General features: G+C 41.1%; 1 protein-coding gene and 1 long non-coding RNA gene across 8 annotated transcripts in view; one reads left to right on the top strand and one right to left on the bottom strand.

Annotated features, from left to right (window-relative positions):
* The window catches only part of LOC308195236, a 303,868-nt gene that overhangs the window by 152,546 nt on the left and 131,859 nt on the right, over window positions 1–19,463 (bottom strand). The gene's annotated exons all lie outside the window — the stretch shown is intronic.
* Window positions 6,661–19,463, top strand: part of SYT9 (synaptotagmin 9) — an 81,806-nt gene continuing 69,003 nt past the window's right edge. For 3 of the 5 annotated variants that reach the window (XR_013951359.1, XM_080592288.1, XM_080592287.1), the window contains exon 1: window positions 6,662–6,928. Coding sequence is in view for 4 of the 5 variants with exons in the window: in XM_080592288.1 (XP_080448414.1) it covers window positions 6,781–6,928 (148 nt within the window). In the remaining variant the exon portion in view is untranslated. Of the gene's footprint in view, window positions 6,929–19,463 lie in introns of all 5 variants that reach the window. The other 2 variants (XM_080592286.1, XM_080592285.1) reach the window with 1 other exon arrangement.

Raw genomic sequence — 19,463 nt, 5'->3', positions numbered from 1 at the left:
TGCATTTACAAATACACAAATGCTATAAATGACACAGATGTTGTCGTTTTTTGTTGACTGGAGATTCATAAAGTATAGGACCAGCTCATACCTTGTTATCACCTGGCTCCTGTGAGCATGTTAACATAAATAACAAACTTCAGGGGTAAACCTTAAAGGAGTAAGACACCTCATTTTCAGGGGATTCTTTTCCAAAATCAACTTTTCATCTTCCTTAAGGACTTAGATGCTTCAGCGCACGAGGGGAGAATATTAGGCACAATGCCTCAGAAACAGGAAGTACAATGGTTGTCAAGGTTAATGTAGGAACACTCTTCAGCGTATTCCGTTTTCTAAATAATAGTCCACCAAGTAACATAGAAATCAGCAGAAGAACCATCACTTTTGCAATTTTGCTCTCTGTTCAAGAATAACTCACAGAGCAAGCCAGTGTTATGCTTCTCACAGCTCATGATTAGGGTCATAGAATCATGGAATATGTCAAGTTGGAAGGGACCCACAAGGATCATCGAGTTCAACTCCTGGCTCCACACAGGACTACCAGTACATAAAACCTTTATGTCTGAGATCTATCAAACTCTTTATCAGTTGTCCAAATGGTTCTTGAACTCTAGTAGGCTTGGCATCTCTCTGTTCTCAAGGGAGTCAACAGCTCCTCCTAATTCAGTATCAGCTACAAACTTATTTAGCACGCATTCGAGTCCTGCATCCAGATCATATATAAAAACATGGAAGAGAACTGGCCCTAAAGTGGAGCGCTGCAGAACCCCACTAGTGACCGGCCACCAGTCTGATGTAACCCCATTTACTAAAACCCTCTGAGCCTGACCGATCAGCAAACTGTTTACCCATGCATTTGCTTTTCTGTAATCCCTGCCCAGAGCATCTCAGCTGTGTCATTGACAAACCCAAGCTCCATATAACCCATCTCATCTAGAACTGAATCTAGTATCAGATCCAGAATTTTATCTAGAATCACCTAGAAATAAACCTAGAGTGAGTGAACCATTTTTAAATGAACAAACAACAACAACAACAACAAAAAACACAACTCCTTAGATTACCAGCACTACATTTGTAAAAAAGATTAGGAGTACAAAGGAACAAAAGCATATGAAAGTGTGAGGAAGGCACAAAGCTTGAATTTGATTAAAAAATATATTTCTTATGCTAAAATTATATTACTTTCTGTTTTCCATAATGTGTAACAGATATCCAGGGACAGTTTCATTTGTGTTGTAACTCTATTAGTTTCAAAAGCTTGCAACAGAGATGTATCTGGCCCTTCATATTTAGTACCAAAACACAATAAAAATCTGTTTCATTTTTTTAAATAAAATGGATAAATAAAATGAATTCCATGAAAGAAATTTGCATTTATATAGCTCTTCTCGTTGACAAAGGATCTCAAAGCAATTTGCTGATAGCCACATAAATTTCTAATTAAGAATTCTTTTTCGGATTATTTCTGCTTAAACGTGTCTTCTGAATCACCAGAACTCCAGGCTACTGCATGTTAACTGTGTCATATTCCAGTCTACTCTCTTACAAATTAGGAACTGGATTGGAACCCCTCCTGTGCTGGGCTGAATCCTTACTGAAAAGAGTAATCCCGCAGAATTCAATGAACCTACTCACATAGTAGGTGAGAAGTGTATTAAAATATTGTAGAGCTTACACCTATACATCTGAGGCCATCCATGTGAGTTTCTCTGCCTTTATAATTCTTCCCTTTAAATTTAGAAAACCACTGTGTAACCCTACCAGAATAATATTAGCTCATTTTGCATCTGCATCCTAACAGAAAAACTAAACGCTCCCCCAAGTGGGATGCCACCCTGAAAGGGGGAGCTCTGTCTCACAAGCACGTGTTAGTCCTCATGTTCTCTAAAGAGCATCTCCTTTTTTTTTTTTTTTTCTTTTTTCTTTTCCTGAGCTGAGCCAGAAACAGCGTCATTTGTCTGGTGGCTATGTGAAAAGCTTATCTAGTTCACTTTGTGTTCATCTAAAGTTGATCTGCTTAATTATTTCTTCCATTAAACAGCCCACTGCTGCTTCTTTCTGGTTGGAAAAAGTGTCAGTGTTACAGGAGAGAGCTTTTCTGCTCAGAGGCGCTGGGATTAGAAGAACAATCGCTCTGCCGTTGGAGATTTGTGTTTGGAGGTAGATTGTTTCTGAGCACGAAGGAACGTTTTTATGCTGACACGCACCCGTGTTATGAACTAACGTCAGGCTCTGGGGTGGCAGTAGTTATAGTCCAACGGATCAAAACTGTTGGTTTTGGATAAATAAGACATCTGGTGTTATTAGAAAACACAAGGAAGCATGTGGCAAGATGTCTCAGTTTAATGGCATCATTTGTAGTAAAGCTGACTTCTTGGAGGTACGGTGTGCAGGGCTCCCTGGAAATAGACCATTAGGGAGGGCAAGAAAAGAATTTGATGCCTTCTTTTTTGTCACTGTGTCAACTTGGATGAGAGCATAATAAAATGGAGAATAATGGCAAACAAGGGCTTTGGGATCTCTGGTTCTTTGGTGTACCAAGAAGCACAAGGAATCAAAATGAATGAACTCTTCAGCAGTATGACAAACTTGTTGTATGTAGTTGCGCAGACCTTCTCTTCTCCTAGTACGTCACCTTGGTTTCTCCCTCTGATGCTGTACTCTCTGTTGATCTACATGTAGTGATATTTCCTATCTTCAGGAAGTTTACCTAACATTACCTGTCAGTCTGGACATATCTGAGCTACAGAGAAGAAAACGTGATGCAACCTGGTTTCTTAAGCAACGCTTAGAGGGTTTCTCATAGTTTTGACTTGGTTTAAAGCTTTGACATTTGGGAAATGTTAAGGAGTAAGCTGAGTACTCCATACTTTCATTTATCTGATGCTGTTATCTCGGAACTCAGATTAGCCCCAATTGGATCGTGTCTCCTACTGTGAGTCATTTGCTTTGAAAAGGTCTCTGTGAGCTGAAAACCCAGTGACAAGTCTAGATTTTGGGTCCTGTGTTCCTTTTGGGTAAACGGGCTTCTGCTTCCCACAGGAATCAGTAGTAGTAGGAATTAATAAATGCCTCACGTTTCAGTTCTGAAGTCTTTAATTTCAGAAATTACAGAAAATCTGAACACAAACTAATTTCTTTGGAAATTTGGAGGGAGAAGTGATTAAAAAAATTCCAGAGCCAATCTTTTGCACGGAGTTAAAGCACAGAAAAAGGAACACTACAGACCAAAGTCACTCTGCTGGTGCCTTCACCTTCCAGGCTTCATTTGGAATGACCGTGATTTTGCTCTGACAGATTCTTTCTTTCCACTTGTGATTGAAGAGAGGTAACTCTTCATAGAAGAGTCAGGCTCATCCTTCCCTGACACTGTGCCCATGCCCCCACCTGTTACCCTCAAGCGAGGGAGCTGCTAAAGCTGCTGCTGAAGTTCCCTCCTAATGTAAAAGAGGTTTGTGGGGTGGGTGCACAGCACATTCCACCCAAAGACGTGTGATGCTGAGGAAGAAGACTGCAAATCCCCTTAAAACAAGGACAGTATCAAATTGCAAAAAGGGATTCCAAACAACAACAAAAACCAGATTTAATCCATTTGGTCTGTAATTCGGCATGCTACCAGACCAGAAAGGTATAAAACTTTGCCAAACACTTGATGGGTTCTGCTTACGGCGTAGGCATAATAAAAATTCTGATGCAAGTTGCCTACTTTCTTCCACAAAGGCGTTTGTTTCACGAACACCTGTGCTTCGAAGATGATTTCATTGCCAGGCAACCCTTGTGTTGCTGCTAGAACACTGGGGAAAAGCTTTATTTCAAGGTAAGAAAGAAGAATGTGTCAATTGAGGATGACAGAATTGTTGTAGGTCAAACAGTTAAACTTACTTTGATTCCACGTCTAGTGGGCTTGGGGATTTTTTTCTAACTTCTGAGTACACTGTACTATGTGAGGGCAGCTCTGCACTAAACAGAAAATATATATATACCCGTGGTCAGTACAAGCTGTAACTTTCAACATCAGGTTAACAGGAGTGTCCCACTGCATCATGCAATGCCCTTCTAGGACCACAGTTCATTAGGGCAGCATCTACTGGTGTTCTCAAGTGTACCGCCTGCCCTGAATGGGCAAAATTTACAGCTGAGACAAGAGTAAGCTCATCACAACTAGGGATGACAGCAAGAATAGAAAAATGCATTCAATGGCAACAAAATGGCAGATATAACCTAGTTTTCACAATTATTCACAGGAATGAGAATTGCATTTGCTTTTAGACACAGCAGATTCCATTTGCTGTAATTATCTCCAGAAAAAGACTCGGTGTTTTCTTGGACAGTGCACTAAGTACCTGTTCTGAGCTTTTGAGAATAGATGTCTTTGTTTACTAGCAGTGACATCCAAGCAATTTCATGGTCTTTCCTCCATTAGATTCTGAAAAATTTCCTACCATCACCACCTGCATTACAAACATATCAGCACCTTCAAATTGCTACCATTTCAAAAATGAAGCAATATATTTTAATTAGAGGAGAAAGATAAAGAAGTTACCACTTCATCAGCAGGCCATCCAGAGTTCACTCTGCGGCAAGCTAGAATTCCAGGCTAGTGCTGGGCTTATGGTCCCACAGGAAAAGAACCACACTTCAGTAAATACATTAATATCACTCTCAGTCGATAGGTTCGGCTGTCCTGGATGCAGTACAAGCTATAGAACAGCACTGCTCTCTAGGTATGGCATGATCGCTGACTACTTGGACTGCACTTGGCAGATGTCTCCATCAGTGGTCTTTAACAGCCCCTCGGTCTTTCCTCCTCTTTATTACCTTCCACCAGCATTGACCAGTACTCGATTCGGTGTTACAGATGAAAGAGTAGCTAACCCCAAAGAGCTTATGAATGTGAATAATTCACTAAGCCTTTTGAGAGTGGTTTTCCCCCAGAGGAAATCTCTGGTGGCTCAAGGTTCTACCAAGTTCTGTAAACTACAGCCCTTCTTTGCTGAAGCAGCAAGAGCAGCAGTACTCCTACTGCCAGGTCCTTGGTTTCAGAGAAAGCTGTGATTCACAGCTCCTCTTCAGAATCCTCTCTTTCCCCTCTCTTCCTGCACTCTTGGAGAAGTCAATCCCACTGGTATTCCCAACACTAAGTTAGGTATTTGTGCAGCATTTATTGAGGCTAGTAGGAAGTTTCTTCTTGCTTGGATGTGAAAACGTATACTTATGAATATCTCTGGGCTTCAGAAGTATGATTTCAGTGAGTATAACAGCTACAGGCCATTTCATTATCTATGATTAACTTCTAAGAAGAAGCCAGCATGACAGTTACCTGTTTGCTGATGGAATTATACCTGGTTTATACAATCATGTTTTACAGACATCATTTTTCTATTAGAACGGGAAAAAGCTCATACCTTTTGAGACATAAGCAATGGTGCCAAAGCACTAGCAATCCTTACACTAGTAAACAACTTCTGTTGTTAATGTCTGCCCTAGTCACAGAGTAAGTTGTAACTTATTTCACTGCTATAGTTTTTTCTTCAGAAAGAAAGAAAGAAAGAAAGAAAGAAAGGAGGAAAGAAAGAAAAAACAGTTTCTACCAGAAGATGTTGCTGTATGCACTGTTCTAGAACCATTATCACCAATCTTTAAGCAGTAGGCTGAACGTCCCTACCAGTCTGAACTTTCTGAGCTCATCATGGCCTCTGATGTTTGCTTAAACCACTCTAAAACAGAGACATAAAACATCAAGTTAAATGTAGTAGCTTCTCAGCTTCTCTCCTCACAAAACCAACAGCCTCCCTGCTGACCAGTCCAGGGGGCCAAGCAGCACCTCACACCTCTCCTGCTTCTCAGGATAACTACACGCATCGGATGGTGGCTTCTCAGCCTGCTGCCTCCTCTGGGAGAGCAGGAGGCTCTCCTGCCTGCTCCTCAAGCTGGGCCCGGTTCTCGGGTGCCTGGGATTTGTCAGTGATGCTTTAACTCTTCCTAACCCACCCCACCGAACAGCTGAAGCACACCATTAGCTACACGGGACTCACACTATCAACATTTTCCCCTCCGCTAGGCTCCCAACTGCTAGGGCACGCATTATTTATTGAGAAATAATTTCAAGACAGTTAGTTGAGTGAATGTAATCCTTTCTGAATAGGAGCAGGCGGTGAGGCTCAAAAAACTCACGGTGTTTAACTGTTTATAGACACTAAACGTAGACCAGCAAAGAAGGGGCTAGGGCCTGGCTCGTGATGAAGAGGAGGAGGAGGAAGAACAGTAGTTGCCCGAGGCTTGCTGCCTGCCGAAACCCGCACCCGAGGCCTCCTTTTCCTACACCCTGCAAATTCTCCCCCGGCCCGGCCCGGCTCGGGGGGGGGAGGGGGCCGGCGGGACCCCCGGCCGCAGCCGGCTGGGTGCCCCCCGCCCCGGGCAGAGCTGCGGCGGCGCGGCTGGGCGGGCGCCCGCCCTCCCCGCTCCCGCGTTCAACTGGTGGGTCCTCCTCCTCCTCCTCTCCTCCTCCTCCTCGGCCGCCCCAGAGGAGCGCGGCGGCGCGGCCGGCGGGCAGAGGCTGCGGGACGGCCCCCGGCGGGGCGAAGCTGGCAGCGGGGGGCGCGGCGGGCGGCCCGGCGGGGCGGGTGCGCGGCCGGCGGCGCTGGCGGAGGATGCGGGCGGCGGCCCCGCGGCGCGGGCGGCTGCAGGAGGGCGGCGGCGGCGGCGGGGCCGGCGGCGGGCAGCGGCGCGGCGCCTGACCGCAGAGCTCCGCTCCGCGCCCGAGGATGCTGGGGGGCGATGCCCGGCGACAGGGAGGACGAGATCTGCCAGAAAGCGCTGCAGCTGCTGGCCGAGCTGTGCTCCGTCGGGGCGGTGGAGAACGAGAACTGCCGGGATTTCATCTACTACCTGCGGGACAGAGCCCGGCCCCGCCTCACCGACTCAGGTACGGCCGCGGCTCCCCGGGCGGCGGGAGGAGGGCGCCTGCCCCGCGGGGGGCGCCCGGGGCGGCGGGCCGAGGCCTCTCGGCCCCGCGGGGCCGCCGGCGGGGACGGGGGCACCCCCGCAGCCCGGGCCCGGGGCACCTTCCCCCGCTCCGCCGGCGGCCGCCGCGGCGCCCGGCGCTCGCTCGCATCGCAGGCGGGCGGAGCCCGGCGCTTCGGGGAGACGCGGCCCTCCCGGGGCTCCCGGGGCTGCCGGCCACGGCTGCTGCCGGCCGAGGGCAGGGCTCCGGGCAACTTTCTCGCCCGGTCGGGCGACCCGCGGCCCCGGGGGCGGCCTCGGCGGCCGCCTCGGTCCACAGCATCCTTGCCCGGTGCGGCGCCTCGGGGCACGGCATCCTCGGCCGGTGCAGCCGCCCCGGAGCTTGCTGCGGTGTCGCCGGGCTCGGGGGCTCTGTCCGTGCTCCCGGGGCCCTCCCCGCGGCGCTGGCTCCGGTTGCGAAGGCAGCGGGGTTTTCCGGGGCACTTCACGCACGGCGCAGTCCAGCCTAACTTCCCAGTTCTGCCTCCTCGCAGGCTGCAAAGACTGCTTCTTGCGGTTCCGTAGCAGGTGTGGGGGCCGGAGGTCTGGCGAGATGTACGCTGAGGGTGTGCGTCTGGATTATGGTTGCCTTCTTGTATCTTGGCATAGCACTGATTTAAAAACTTTCGCTTAAGGAAGCTTCTTAAGCTTTCAGCTAGTCAAAAATGCTGAAAGACTGACGATGTTCTGGACATCTCTGGCCATAAGGGAAAGGCAAATTACAGTTTCACTTAGGAGCTTAATATATTTATGTTTACACCATCAAGTGGAGTTTGCTCACTGTGAGCAGAAATTTAAAGAGTTAAAAGAGAAGTTGATAAACATTTGTAGTACTCAAAAGCCTCGGTGCTAGATCAGCTGATCATCACAGCATAGTATTATTTTCTGTAATATTCCCTGGAACACGTTAGCTCATTTAGCACAGGGCAGCCAAATTACACTGTAATCTTAAACACTTTTATGTGATTTGGGAAACCTGAAGTAGGACTCAAAGTGCAACTTACTGACAAATGCTTGGGTATGCTGAAAGGCCCGGAGGAAACCAGTAACAAGAAGAAAATGGGGGGTGGGGGTGGGGGGTGCTCTTCTATCACAATAAATGAATAAGGAGTTTTCCTATACTCAGTCTGCTCATATCCAAATTTATTTGCAGCCATTCTGGCTTATCTCTCACTTGAAATATTCAAATTAAAGTAATTCATGCAATGTTTGATAAGGATTTTTTAAAATTAGACAGATTTAATTGTTTTGTTCATATAGACAGATTTAGTTGCTTTGTTCACATAAGCAGTAATTTTTGTAACAGACACCTGTGATTTTCTGTAATTTTCATTTACCAAGGGATTAATCACATATTTGTATATCAGGTGATGATTCCCAAAATGTCTACTTAAATCAGTGCTCTCTTTGAATACTAAATAACTAGAAATGCATGTGAAGACTTCAGCCTCAGCTAACTTGGATAACATCTTTTTGGATTCCTTTAAGAAGGTGCCTGTTTTTTCCATCAGCCTCAGGCAGAGAATACCTGGCATTTTTTTGGGGAGCATTTTTCAGACACGCTGTGCTCAGTAAAAATTCATCGCCGCTACTTAAAGACAAAAATTTGATTTGTATTTATTTCGACCTGTTTTGCTTAAACCATTATTATACATTATTACGTAAACAGACTCTGGTACTGTTGCAAACCCGCTCAATTACACAGAGCAGCGCTCCCTAACCTTCGCCAGCCGATGTGCAACAACAGCGAGCAATTATGCTGCAGGCAGCATCTTCCTATTGGCCTCAATTTTAACATTTTTATTTTCTGCAGCTGCAGGCAGTCTCAAAGGGTCTAGCAGGCAACACATTACCCATGAGCCCTGACTCAGAAACCACTTCTGTAGAGTAGCAATGTTATGGCAGGAATTTACTAATTTACCCTGCCTTGTATTTCTTTGATTAAAATACGTATGTTGTCCCAGTAAACTGGCTGCCCGTGAGGTTCGTTTAACCAGTGATGTGATGGTATGGGCTGTGAGAAGACAGTGTACCTAACTTCCAAAAAGAAGGAATAAGATTTGCAATCACAGGATAGTACACTGGCTTGATTTACATTGTGAATTTCATTGACTTAACAATGGTGAAATGTCATGAAAAAGGACCTGATAGCAGGTTCAGCCACTCTCCAGCAACCGGTGGCCTAAATTTAGGGAGGTGAAGAAAACCTGTGCTGAAAGACAGCATCCTCCTAGCAGAAACAGGCAAAAGAAGAATCTGTAATTGCTATAACCCATGTTTCTTTGCTGTGTGAAGGTGATATGCATTAGCCAAACCGAGCAACCTCCTCTTGGGCCAGACAACAGACCTATCTAAAAATGTGTACAACATTGCTCAAGTTGAGAAAAGTGCAGCTAGAAAACATTTATGATGAGTTTTTATACAACAATTAAAGCATCTAGGCATGCTTTTATGTGTTTTTTCTCCAATAAAATACTACTTGCCTACCCCAACTACATGATAGACATGGATGCTTTATAGCAGCCCACTTGGTTTGAGCCATTCATGTATGTTGGCTGTATTGTGGGAGTGGTAGGGGGACTGGACAGGCACGGTAGATACTGGCTCCCCACCATCTGAGATGTGGTGTGGGACTCAGAGAAGGAGGGAGGGGGCCGGGCTGGGTGCTTGGAACATGCACAGCTTCTTTGTTTTCACCCAACTTGTCCTATTATGGGAAGCACCGTGAACTGCTTAGAGCATAAGTTTAAGGGCTAATGAGTTCTAGACTGAATGCACTGGTCTGCTGGATTAAAAGGGTGACATGGGTGAGTCAGATTTTAAAGGTTTTCAGAAAACTAAAAATACAAATTAGGCATTTAGTGAAAATTTTTTCAATTAGTTCAATAGCAGTTATATGTCAGACCACTCTTGAAAATCCCAGTAGGCATCCTTAAGCATTTGGATACCTTAACACGATGCATCTTTGTCTGTTAGATTCCTCCATTCTGTATTTGTAAAATGTTAATATTTCTATAGCATAGAAGGGTTTTGTAAGGATAAAGTGCTGTAAAAAGTCTGAGCACACCAAATATAAATTTTCCCTTATGAATACATTACATATGTACCTCATAGATATTCAGATGAAAACCATGTTAGTCATACGGGAGTTTGAAAACAATCACTCAAGATCACACAGTATCACCCCATGACAACAACTAAAGCCAGCAGCAATTGTTGCAGATGAGGAACGGAAGTTGCTTGAGTGGAGGAGTTATACCAATGTGTAAGAAAATCACAAAGGCAGAAAAGCTGAATGGAGACACTGGCAATTGCTAAAACAGGAGTTAAGACCAAAAAGGTTGCATCTCCTTGTGGACTATTCCTCTAATAGATTTACCTTGCAACCAAACAAGTTGGCATGGCATGAATCAAAACTGCTAGAAGGGACACACGTTGTACGAGTGGACTTTTAAAAAGATGGATGTTTTGAGAAAAAATCAAGAGGAAAAGTTACATGTCTTCAATTTAGGATAGTTTAGATTTCAGCATAGAAGAGAGGAAGTAAGCCTTTTTTGGTGGCTTGATCTAGCGTCCCACTCTCAGTCTAACAGCTGGTACATGAGTATGAGTTACCTTTCCATTCTGGTTAACTTGACTATATCAGAATTGAAATCGATTCGGAAATCAACCTCAAAGCCCTGGTTGTTGTTATAGTTTTTGGTGATTTTTGGTGTGTTTATTTATTTTTTTATTATTTTTCAAACAAGGAGAACTTCACAGAGATGGCAGTGGTAGATTGCAATTGCTGTGCATAGACTTAATGAATTTCTGCATTGCCTTTTGTTGTAGTATTTTGCCAACTTTGAAATGACTTGTGCTGCCTGCATACCTTCTACTGACTGCTAGATACTGGAACAAAGTGCTTAATGCATAGTTATGTGTTTATTGGTACTTACTTATCTTATACTTATCAGTAAAGTTCAGTTATATAAAGGAAAAGTATAAAAGGCACACTGAGACTGTCTTAGACAAAAGTGCATGGCCTTAGCACATTCTACAGGTTGAACTTTTCTACTTTTAATCAAAGAGTAAAAGGTTGCAACCCTTGAAATCTTGGAATAAAAAGTTTACAAAGTTCAGAGGGGGCTGTTATGAACTTGAAGACTGAGCAAAAAGATGTTTATGAAGATAAGAAAAAAGATAGTCTGTATAAACTATATAAGTCTATAGAACTCTTTTTATATAGTCTGTATATAGCCTATATAAAAAGTCTAGGCCATTAATCATAATGAATTTTCATTAATGTCATAGTGAGTGGAATACAGAGTAGAAATTAAAAGTAAACTTTCCTGTCCTAGTCTCTTGTGTTGGACTGCACCTCTTGAGAATAAGCCAGTAAGGTCTTATGCTATTCTTAATTACTTCAAAATCGACTAACAGATGCTAAAACGGAATCCATGGTGAATAATGTGGGTATAGTGATAGCCATTAGACTTAATGTATACTACAGTTTGTAAGTCAGAGATCAATGTTGTACAGTGTCAGAAAGTCAGATTTTATTATATGATTGAGTTAAAGACAGTTGACAATCAAGAAACAAAAAACGTGGGCATGGAAATCTGGAGAACATTGAAGGAACAATATTGGTACAGTTACAGGTAAAGTTATGTTCTTGCAGTAGGATTTAAGAATCTTATTAATCACTACTTTTTTGTTTTGTTTGTTTTAAGTATACTTTCGATTTCAGGAAAGAAAAAGAACAAAGAAGCAAAAAGTCCTAACCGGCTGAAATGTGGCCTCCCAGTTTACCAGTGGAAAGTGAGAATCAAAGTTTGTGGAGAGTATCATTCTGGGGCACAGCTTGCTCCACAGGAAGCTAATACTCAGCTTACTTCTTCTCCTCAGCCTGTTCCAGATACGATTTGTAATTCCCCAAATAAAGCAAAATCCTTCGTATAAAATTGCATTCTGTGAATATAACAAGTTGCAGAATTCCTTCAAGATGCGAAATACATCTAGATTTATCTAGATGAATGCAAAAAAAGCATTTACAAAGTTGTAAAGATGTGAAAAATATCTCAGTAGGTAAAATAAATTTCAGTATGTTTTTATTCATTATGAGCAATTGCTTCCTCTATTTTCATTTTCCTTCTGCAAGAGGAATGTAAAACGCTGCCATGCAAAACGGATAGTATTCTATAAGCTGCATTAGTGCAAAGCTCTTTACAAAATAGAAAACAAGTATGAAACATTCACTGATGATGTCAAATAATGATGAAGTATAGTGTCCAAGTCACTTTGAGTTTCAAAAACCAAAGTACTGTTTCAAGATTTTAAAAAGAAAATACAGTGCAGTTATGTATTTTTAAAATGAAAATATGTGTTGTTTCACTTCTAAAAAGTCAGAAAAAAAGTCCTCAGAAGGTAAAAATAAGTATTTCATATTGCCTATATTCTGAGATGCTCTGCTAGTTTAATTGCATATAAAGAAATAGGCACTCGGAAACTTTCCTGTAATACTGGAAGAACTTAGTATTTGGGTTTCCTGGAAAATGTGTGTTAACCAGGTAACTAAAATTAGAAGTAAAGTGAAGAAAGAGCAAGTAATGCTGAAAGAAAAGGTACTGTGTGCTTAATAATGACCTGACGGCTTGTAACTGTTTCTTTGGAAAATAATAATAAAATAATAATAAATAAAAAAAAAAGTATGGAGAATATGAACAAAAATGAAAAGTAGATACATCACTATCTTTCTAGATAAATGTTTTACTTTGATGTAACTGCTTGGAGATTCTTTTTCCCAGATAAAATTTTGTTCTTTCCACCTAGAGATATGTAGGTAGATGTTTCACTTACAAGTTACGCTCCAGAGGCAGAGAAAAGAAAGAATACAAAGATAATTCTTATTATAAAACTGTGATCGTGAGCTTCGATTAGGTTGGAGCATAGTAATATTAAATACTGTTCATGCATGAAAGGACAGATCCTTTCACCAGTGAAGTCATTTTACAGTTTTTAGTGGTGCAAAGCAACTTCATACATGCCCTTAGCATAGCAGTACTTCTAATTTAAGGAAAGAGATGGGACTAGTTTTCTGTAGCCCCTTTGACTAAGACTAGTGCAATTCCTGTCCTGTGGCTGCTCTTGGATGTCGTGGGGAGGAGAGCAAGTTTAACTGTATAAGAAAAGAAGAAAGGTGGCTTTTAGCCCTTCTTGGCCTCTGCATCTATATTCAGCCTAGGTGTGGAAAGCAAGAGGATTCTGGGGCTTCCATTTCCATTGTGTTTTGACTTCTCTCTTATATAGCAATTATACCAAACTACTGTTGTTTCACTATGCACTTGCACACTGAAACTACTACAAAACATTGTGGTATGCTTGCGTTAGACTATTATCAACTACGTCCTTTACATTTTTTTAAGTATGTTTACTCATATACTATATTCTTTTTATATATACTTATATAAAGAATATTTATTTACTGAAGTCATCGCAATCAGATTTGTCAAGTAATCCTAAAAGTTAGAATAACATACTAATTAACTCGGAAGTCAGTTATCTCTGCTGTCATCCCACAGTTTATGCAAGTCTCTTCCAAATGTGTGGTGAATGCTGAAGAAAATGGATATTTTGATTTGTAACAAAAACATGTATCATTGAAAATAGCCCAAAAGAGTAATGACAAAACAACAACCTTTTAAAAAGTAGGATGGCTAAATAGCACACAGTCTGTCTTATACCTGAATTCTCATCTTAAATGCCAGTTTTGCTGATGAAAAACAGGAGGCTAAATTTAGCCCTAGCACATACGACTGTTCTTGCCACTAAAACTTTATCACTGCATTTGTCATAACTCTTATTTCAATAGGATTTGCACATTTCCCTTAGTTAGGGGGGAGAGGAGGAAGAATTTGCTAATTGCAGTTTCCTAAGAAGTATCTGTAAGCTTAATTTCTGCAGGCAACAATTTATGTTTGGAGACTTAAAGCCCCAATCTCTTATGTAGAGGTGCTACTGTAATGGATTTATGGGTCATTAATTCATCAAAAACATAAACGTGTGTTACAAGAATGCAGAATTCTAACAGTTCACAAAAACAGCATTGTTACATTTTTGTGTGATCCAAGTCCAAATGCTCGTCTACATTTCTCCCCGCAGATAGCTTTCTGGAAATTTCCTTTCCAAACTAATTTCTGAGAGTTTAATTACACTGACAATTCAGAGACCTAGAAATGTAACTCCAAAATGATTACTGTCATAGCAAGCAATTCCGTGAACAGCAGATCCAGTTAAATTCAATCTTGAGGCTGTGTAGCAGTTTAGCATCTTTGGTGTGTAATAAGTAAAGGTTGAACATAAACTGCTATTTTCCTCCAGTGGAGCAACAGTAGGATCTGTTTTCTTGAACTGGCTGCATGACATAAGCAAGAACTAAACTTGGTAATCTCTACTTCTCTCACAAATTTGATTGCTGTTGATCAACAGTTTAAAGAGTCATATGATACATTGCAAGTGCATTTTTGCCACTGAGTAGTATATTTCCTTATATTAGGGAAGTTTGTTGCTCCTGCCTTACCTCAATTCCCTTTTTTAATCAGTTCATTAAAAAAAAAAAAAAAAAAAGAAAATTGTGTTAATAAATCTGCCATAACTTCTCTTGGAAAATATTCTACACTATCAGACAACGGGGGAGGGGTTAATATTTCCTATTGTAATTCTATTCCCTGATTCCTCTGTGTCCCAGTGGTTCTGCTAGTGCGTTGCACATAGGCGGAGCGATGTTGGCATTGACCTGGAAGACTGCTCTAATACTCAGGAATTAAGCCTTGTTTTCTCACACTGCTTCTACACTGGGAAAAAGATATATAGGAAATATTCTTTTTTTTGTTTGTTTTATTTTATCTTCATTTAGGAAAACCTGCTGGTTTTCCAGTTGTTTTGAACCATGCAGAGTATAGATCTAAATGGTGTTTTGAACTGAGTGGGTGTACATCTGGAATTTATTATTCATTGCTTGGTTGTGACTTTGATTAGAGAAGTTCGTAACTGTGCTGTTCAGTGACAGCTTAAGTACTGGCTTTGGGTTGAACTGAGTCAGAAAGAAGGTAGCCTCTGCCTCTTCTCTTCCTTCAGTAAGAAGATAGAGCAGTATGCAGTGATTACAGGTCAGCTTATCAGAGGAGTTTGAAGCAAAAGCACTCCTGGTTACCCCTTCACCTATGGGGGGGGAAGTAGTAAGAATCCGCTACAGTTCCTTCCCTTCTACTCCATCACTTACTCTACCATGATCTGGGAAGAAGAGCTACCAGGCAGGTGAACGATGCAGATGATCAAGCAATATGGTCAATAATGTCTTTAATAAGAAGTCAAGACAAAATTGTAACTGAAGGCTGTACTTCCTGGCTCTTCCCTTACATAGTACAGGAGCATCATATTTTTGCAATTCATTCTTCTGTTTACATTTATGGTAAAAACCACATTTCTAGGTTTTAGTTCTTCCCCCGCTGGAAGTGAAGATCCTCGATGATTTAGCACAAAGCTGTACTTAAGAATACTCTGGTGCATCTTTTGCTCTATTTTTGTCATTAATTTAAGCTCTTTTGGGGCTTTATTTAGACCAAAGAGATGGAGAGATATTATTTTGGTCTAAAGCTTTATGTCCCCTTTTATACTGTTAACACAATTTTAGTTCAAGGGATAAGAATTTAGAATAATTAATTACAGATGGAAGGATTTTTCATAAAAATGCTGTCAGTGGCAACTTATACAATCTTCAATTCCTAAAGATTATCATCTTACAAGATAAATCTCTTTGCATGTTCTGCACTACTGTTAAGTACTGAGTACTTGATCCTTTTATCTGGAAAGTACAAAAAAATCTGTAACATAAAGAAAATGTTATACATAACAGCTGGTGGTTTGCACATTTGGTACATTAGCTATCATAATCACAGTGAATCTTGTGTGTTTTTATGTTGCTCAATATGTTTAGCTGCATTTTTTGGATTTTCGACATTCATTAGCCAAGTAAAATCAGTTTGGCTCCTTTGGCAGACATGCTACAGATTCTCTCTTTTATACTTCCTATGGTTATTTTGAATTCAAAAATAGAGTGGATGCAGTTGAAACTGGTATACATGTCTGTATGCCTTGAGCCAATATAGAGCTGATGTGTGTCTACTAAATGGTAAATCCAACATACTAACAAAAAACTCAGGAACTAATGATTTCAGAAGTAAAACTTTCAAAGTCCATGCTAATTAACAATTAGGGTTTGAAATAGCATCATTGCTTTAAATATAGTTTCTCATTTTTTTCCAGTTTAGTTTTCAGCAGACACAAAAAGATAAAGACTTCCTGACTTCCCTTGGAAATATATTTCCTCAGTTTGCTGTGTTTCCATCAGGAAGTTTTTTTCAAAAGACTTTAGTTCTATTTTACTATCTGTGAAACTCCCCAAGTACATTTTTGGTATGTATACAATTACTAACCAAGCACTAGGTATTTATTTTTAAAAATCTATTATTGAAAATTAGTCTTTGTCATTCTTACTAGGTTACTTTGTGTCTGGTCTTCCCATTTGTGTTCTAAATGTGTATATATGTGTGTGTGTATACCTGTGTTTCAGATTTTTTTTCATCTGGGTATCCCCACTCAAATTCTCCAGCAGCATCTCATTTTATTTAGTGCTCACATTTCTAATCTTAATTCATCTGTGTTTTAATTCTCTGACCTCAACAGTATCGTTTGTTTTCTCCACAAATTTAGTATAATCTGAGAATGTAATTGTATCATGTATTGTTGATTAAACAGCAATATTTGACCCATCTCACATGCAGATTATCTCATGAGCCATCTAGCCACAGCTATATAAAATTTTGAGTTCTCTTTTAAAACTTTCTATTTTGTAATTTGCAAGAGGTACATGCCTATACAGTTAATGATTTTGCTAATATGTACTAAGATATAGAAATTATTTCTCACATTTACCAAATTTTGCAAATAGTTACAAATTGTAATTCAGTAAATTATCCAAATATAACACATGCAAAGTAATGTGCAATGTTAATTAGAAAATTTTCAATGAGACCAAGTTTTATAATCTTCTGATTCCATTTGCTGCAGATGCTTTACCCATTTAAGACAGAGGTGCCTTTTTTTTTTTTCCCCCAGAGAAGTTAAATGGATAAAATTAATGACTAGATATTCTACCTTTTTTGGGAAATCTAGCATAAATAGGCTGATCTCAAGCATTCATTATGCTAAGGTCTCTCTGCATGGCATAAAAAGGCAGAGTATTTCCTGAGTATGGCTACAGGGAAATAAAGCAGGTATTGAATTTGTTCTTGCTGAGTGCTATTCTATTCCCTGTAGTAAGGCTGATGCTGGATATGTAGCAATGGCATTTTGACAATTCTTACCTGCTGAAAAGAGCTTTTACGTCCATTGGCAAACAAATACAAGAGAAAACAGATCTGCTATTGCTTAAAAATACAGCAAGCTTTGAATGGAAAACTGTGCTCTTAACAGTACTATTTTGTTAAGCTTTACCAATTTGCTTGGGGTGATATAGAGACAAATCTAATCTAATAGCTCCAAATTTGTTTAATTCTATGATTGCCCTCTATTCTGCAGCAGATCATGCCATCAGAAAGACCCTTCTTTCTGCAGATGCCACTAAGATACTCATGGTAGCAAAAGTCCAACTTTACTTAATCTTCTCTCTTCTTTCTTTAAAGTGACAAATGTTAGAAGTGGATTGAATGACTCGAAACAAGCATTCTTTCCATCCAAGTCAAGGGCAGTGAGATAGATCACCATGTTTAAGGAAGGAAAGTATGGGACTGGAAAATAGGGGAACGGAGATTAGGCTTAACCATTAAAAAGAAAGGTGAGGGGTCAAGCTATTTTTTTCATTTGATTTGTTTGTTCTGGGTTTATAGCTGTCCCACAAAGAAAAAGAGGTAAAATGGACCTCTTTCTGGGAAGAAGTTCTTTTTCCTGCACAGCTACCAAGCCCACTGTGTTTGAAGCCTAGAAACCTCTGAGTACAGCAGGCACAGGCAGGAAGCCTGTCAGCCTGTCACTTGCATGGCTCAGGAGATGGATGCGAGGAGCAGAAGTGGCAGCCAGGCCTCAGAAGATACAGATATCACTCACATTCCTTAGGGGCTAGAGAGCGCTGAGCAGATTTGCTGTCGCTCAGCAATTAGAGTTAACTGAATTGAAGCCTGGGATTTTGAGGACCTGTCTACAGGGACATAGTAGACAGGAAAAGATGTGGATAAACTTTGTTATTCTTCTGTGGTAAGAAGTTATATTTCTATTTTTTATTAGAGTCAACTTTGCCTTTTTTAGAGAGTTCATAGTTTGGCAAGCCTGCCTGAGAAAGCATAATTTGACATTGACACTAGGGATGTGGTTAATCAAGAAAGAGAAAACTTCACCATTGTGGCTTCACCTCATAAGTAAAAACTGTCACGTCAGCTCTTTCCTGTACAGCAGCAGCACTGTTCCTGCCAGCTTCTGTTAAATGTAGAAGGTGTAACACTTTTATATCTGCTCTTATCCTCAAGTTAATGTCGTGTTCATGCCTACCTTATTCATTCTCTACCTGTCTCTTGTTCTGTTGTCGTTATGTTATAAAGAGTGATTTGACTAGTCAAGCTGATTTCTTTCATCTGCTGCTATGAGCCAGTGACTATAAAATAGCTAAAGGCAGCGCCCAAAATAGCAGTGCACAGGTATAGGTTTGCCAGAGTGATTTGACAGTAATTACTGTATCTGTCCTTCCGTGGCGTAGTGTTACAAGTGAGAGCCAGTGCTGTGAACAAAAACTGCGCTTTCTTCTTTTGATGCATTTTTCTTCTTTCTTTTCTGTTTTTCTTGGGAGCTAGAAACCAGAGCAGACCTTAATGCCAACAGAACCAGCAACAGCCTCAGCCACCTCAACTTATTTTTTTTTTCCTTCCCAAATTGGGTTGGGGGGGGGGGGCAGGAAGTAATTTATCACTTCCAGGAACATCTAAAATACAATCTCAGGATTTACTTCTCATTCTGAAGGCTCCGTAAACTGAGAGAAGAAGGAATACAAGTGCTGTTAAAACAGAAGTCTGGGGATTTTACATTGTCAATGGTTTGGCTGCTTTACCTCCTTTTTCCTGTACCCCTCTTATGAGGAAGATTTCCAGTGGCAGTTGTTGCCATGGTACTAAGCAGGACAAGGTGTCCACTCCAATCTCAAAACTATGTTTATGGTTGTATAGTGAAAAATTATCTCTTCTGACAAGCCGGGCTTGTTTACTCAGAATTAATACAGTACCACTTCTCTTATTCCAAAGTGCGGAGAGGCTCTTCAGGTCATTCCCCACGTGTCAAGGCAAATGTGAGCTTCAGCAGTGCTGGAAAAGCCTGAGAATTAGCTCTGTCCTTCCACTTCCTCGTTAGCTGTTCAGATGAACAACCGCTTCACGCCC

This window comes from Anser brachyrhynchus (genome assembly GCF_964034855.1).
Source record: "Anser brachyrhynchus genome assembly, chromosome: 5".
NCBI lineage: Eukaryota > Metazoa > Chordata > Aves > Anseriformes > Anatidae > Anser > Anser brachyrhynchus.
This window is presented reverse-complemented; position numbering and strand designations above follow the sequence as displayed.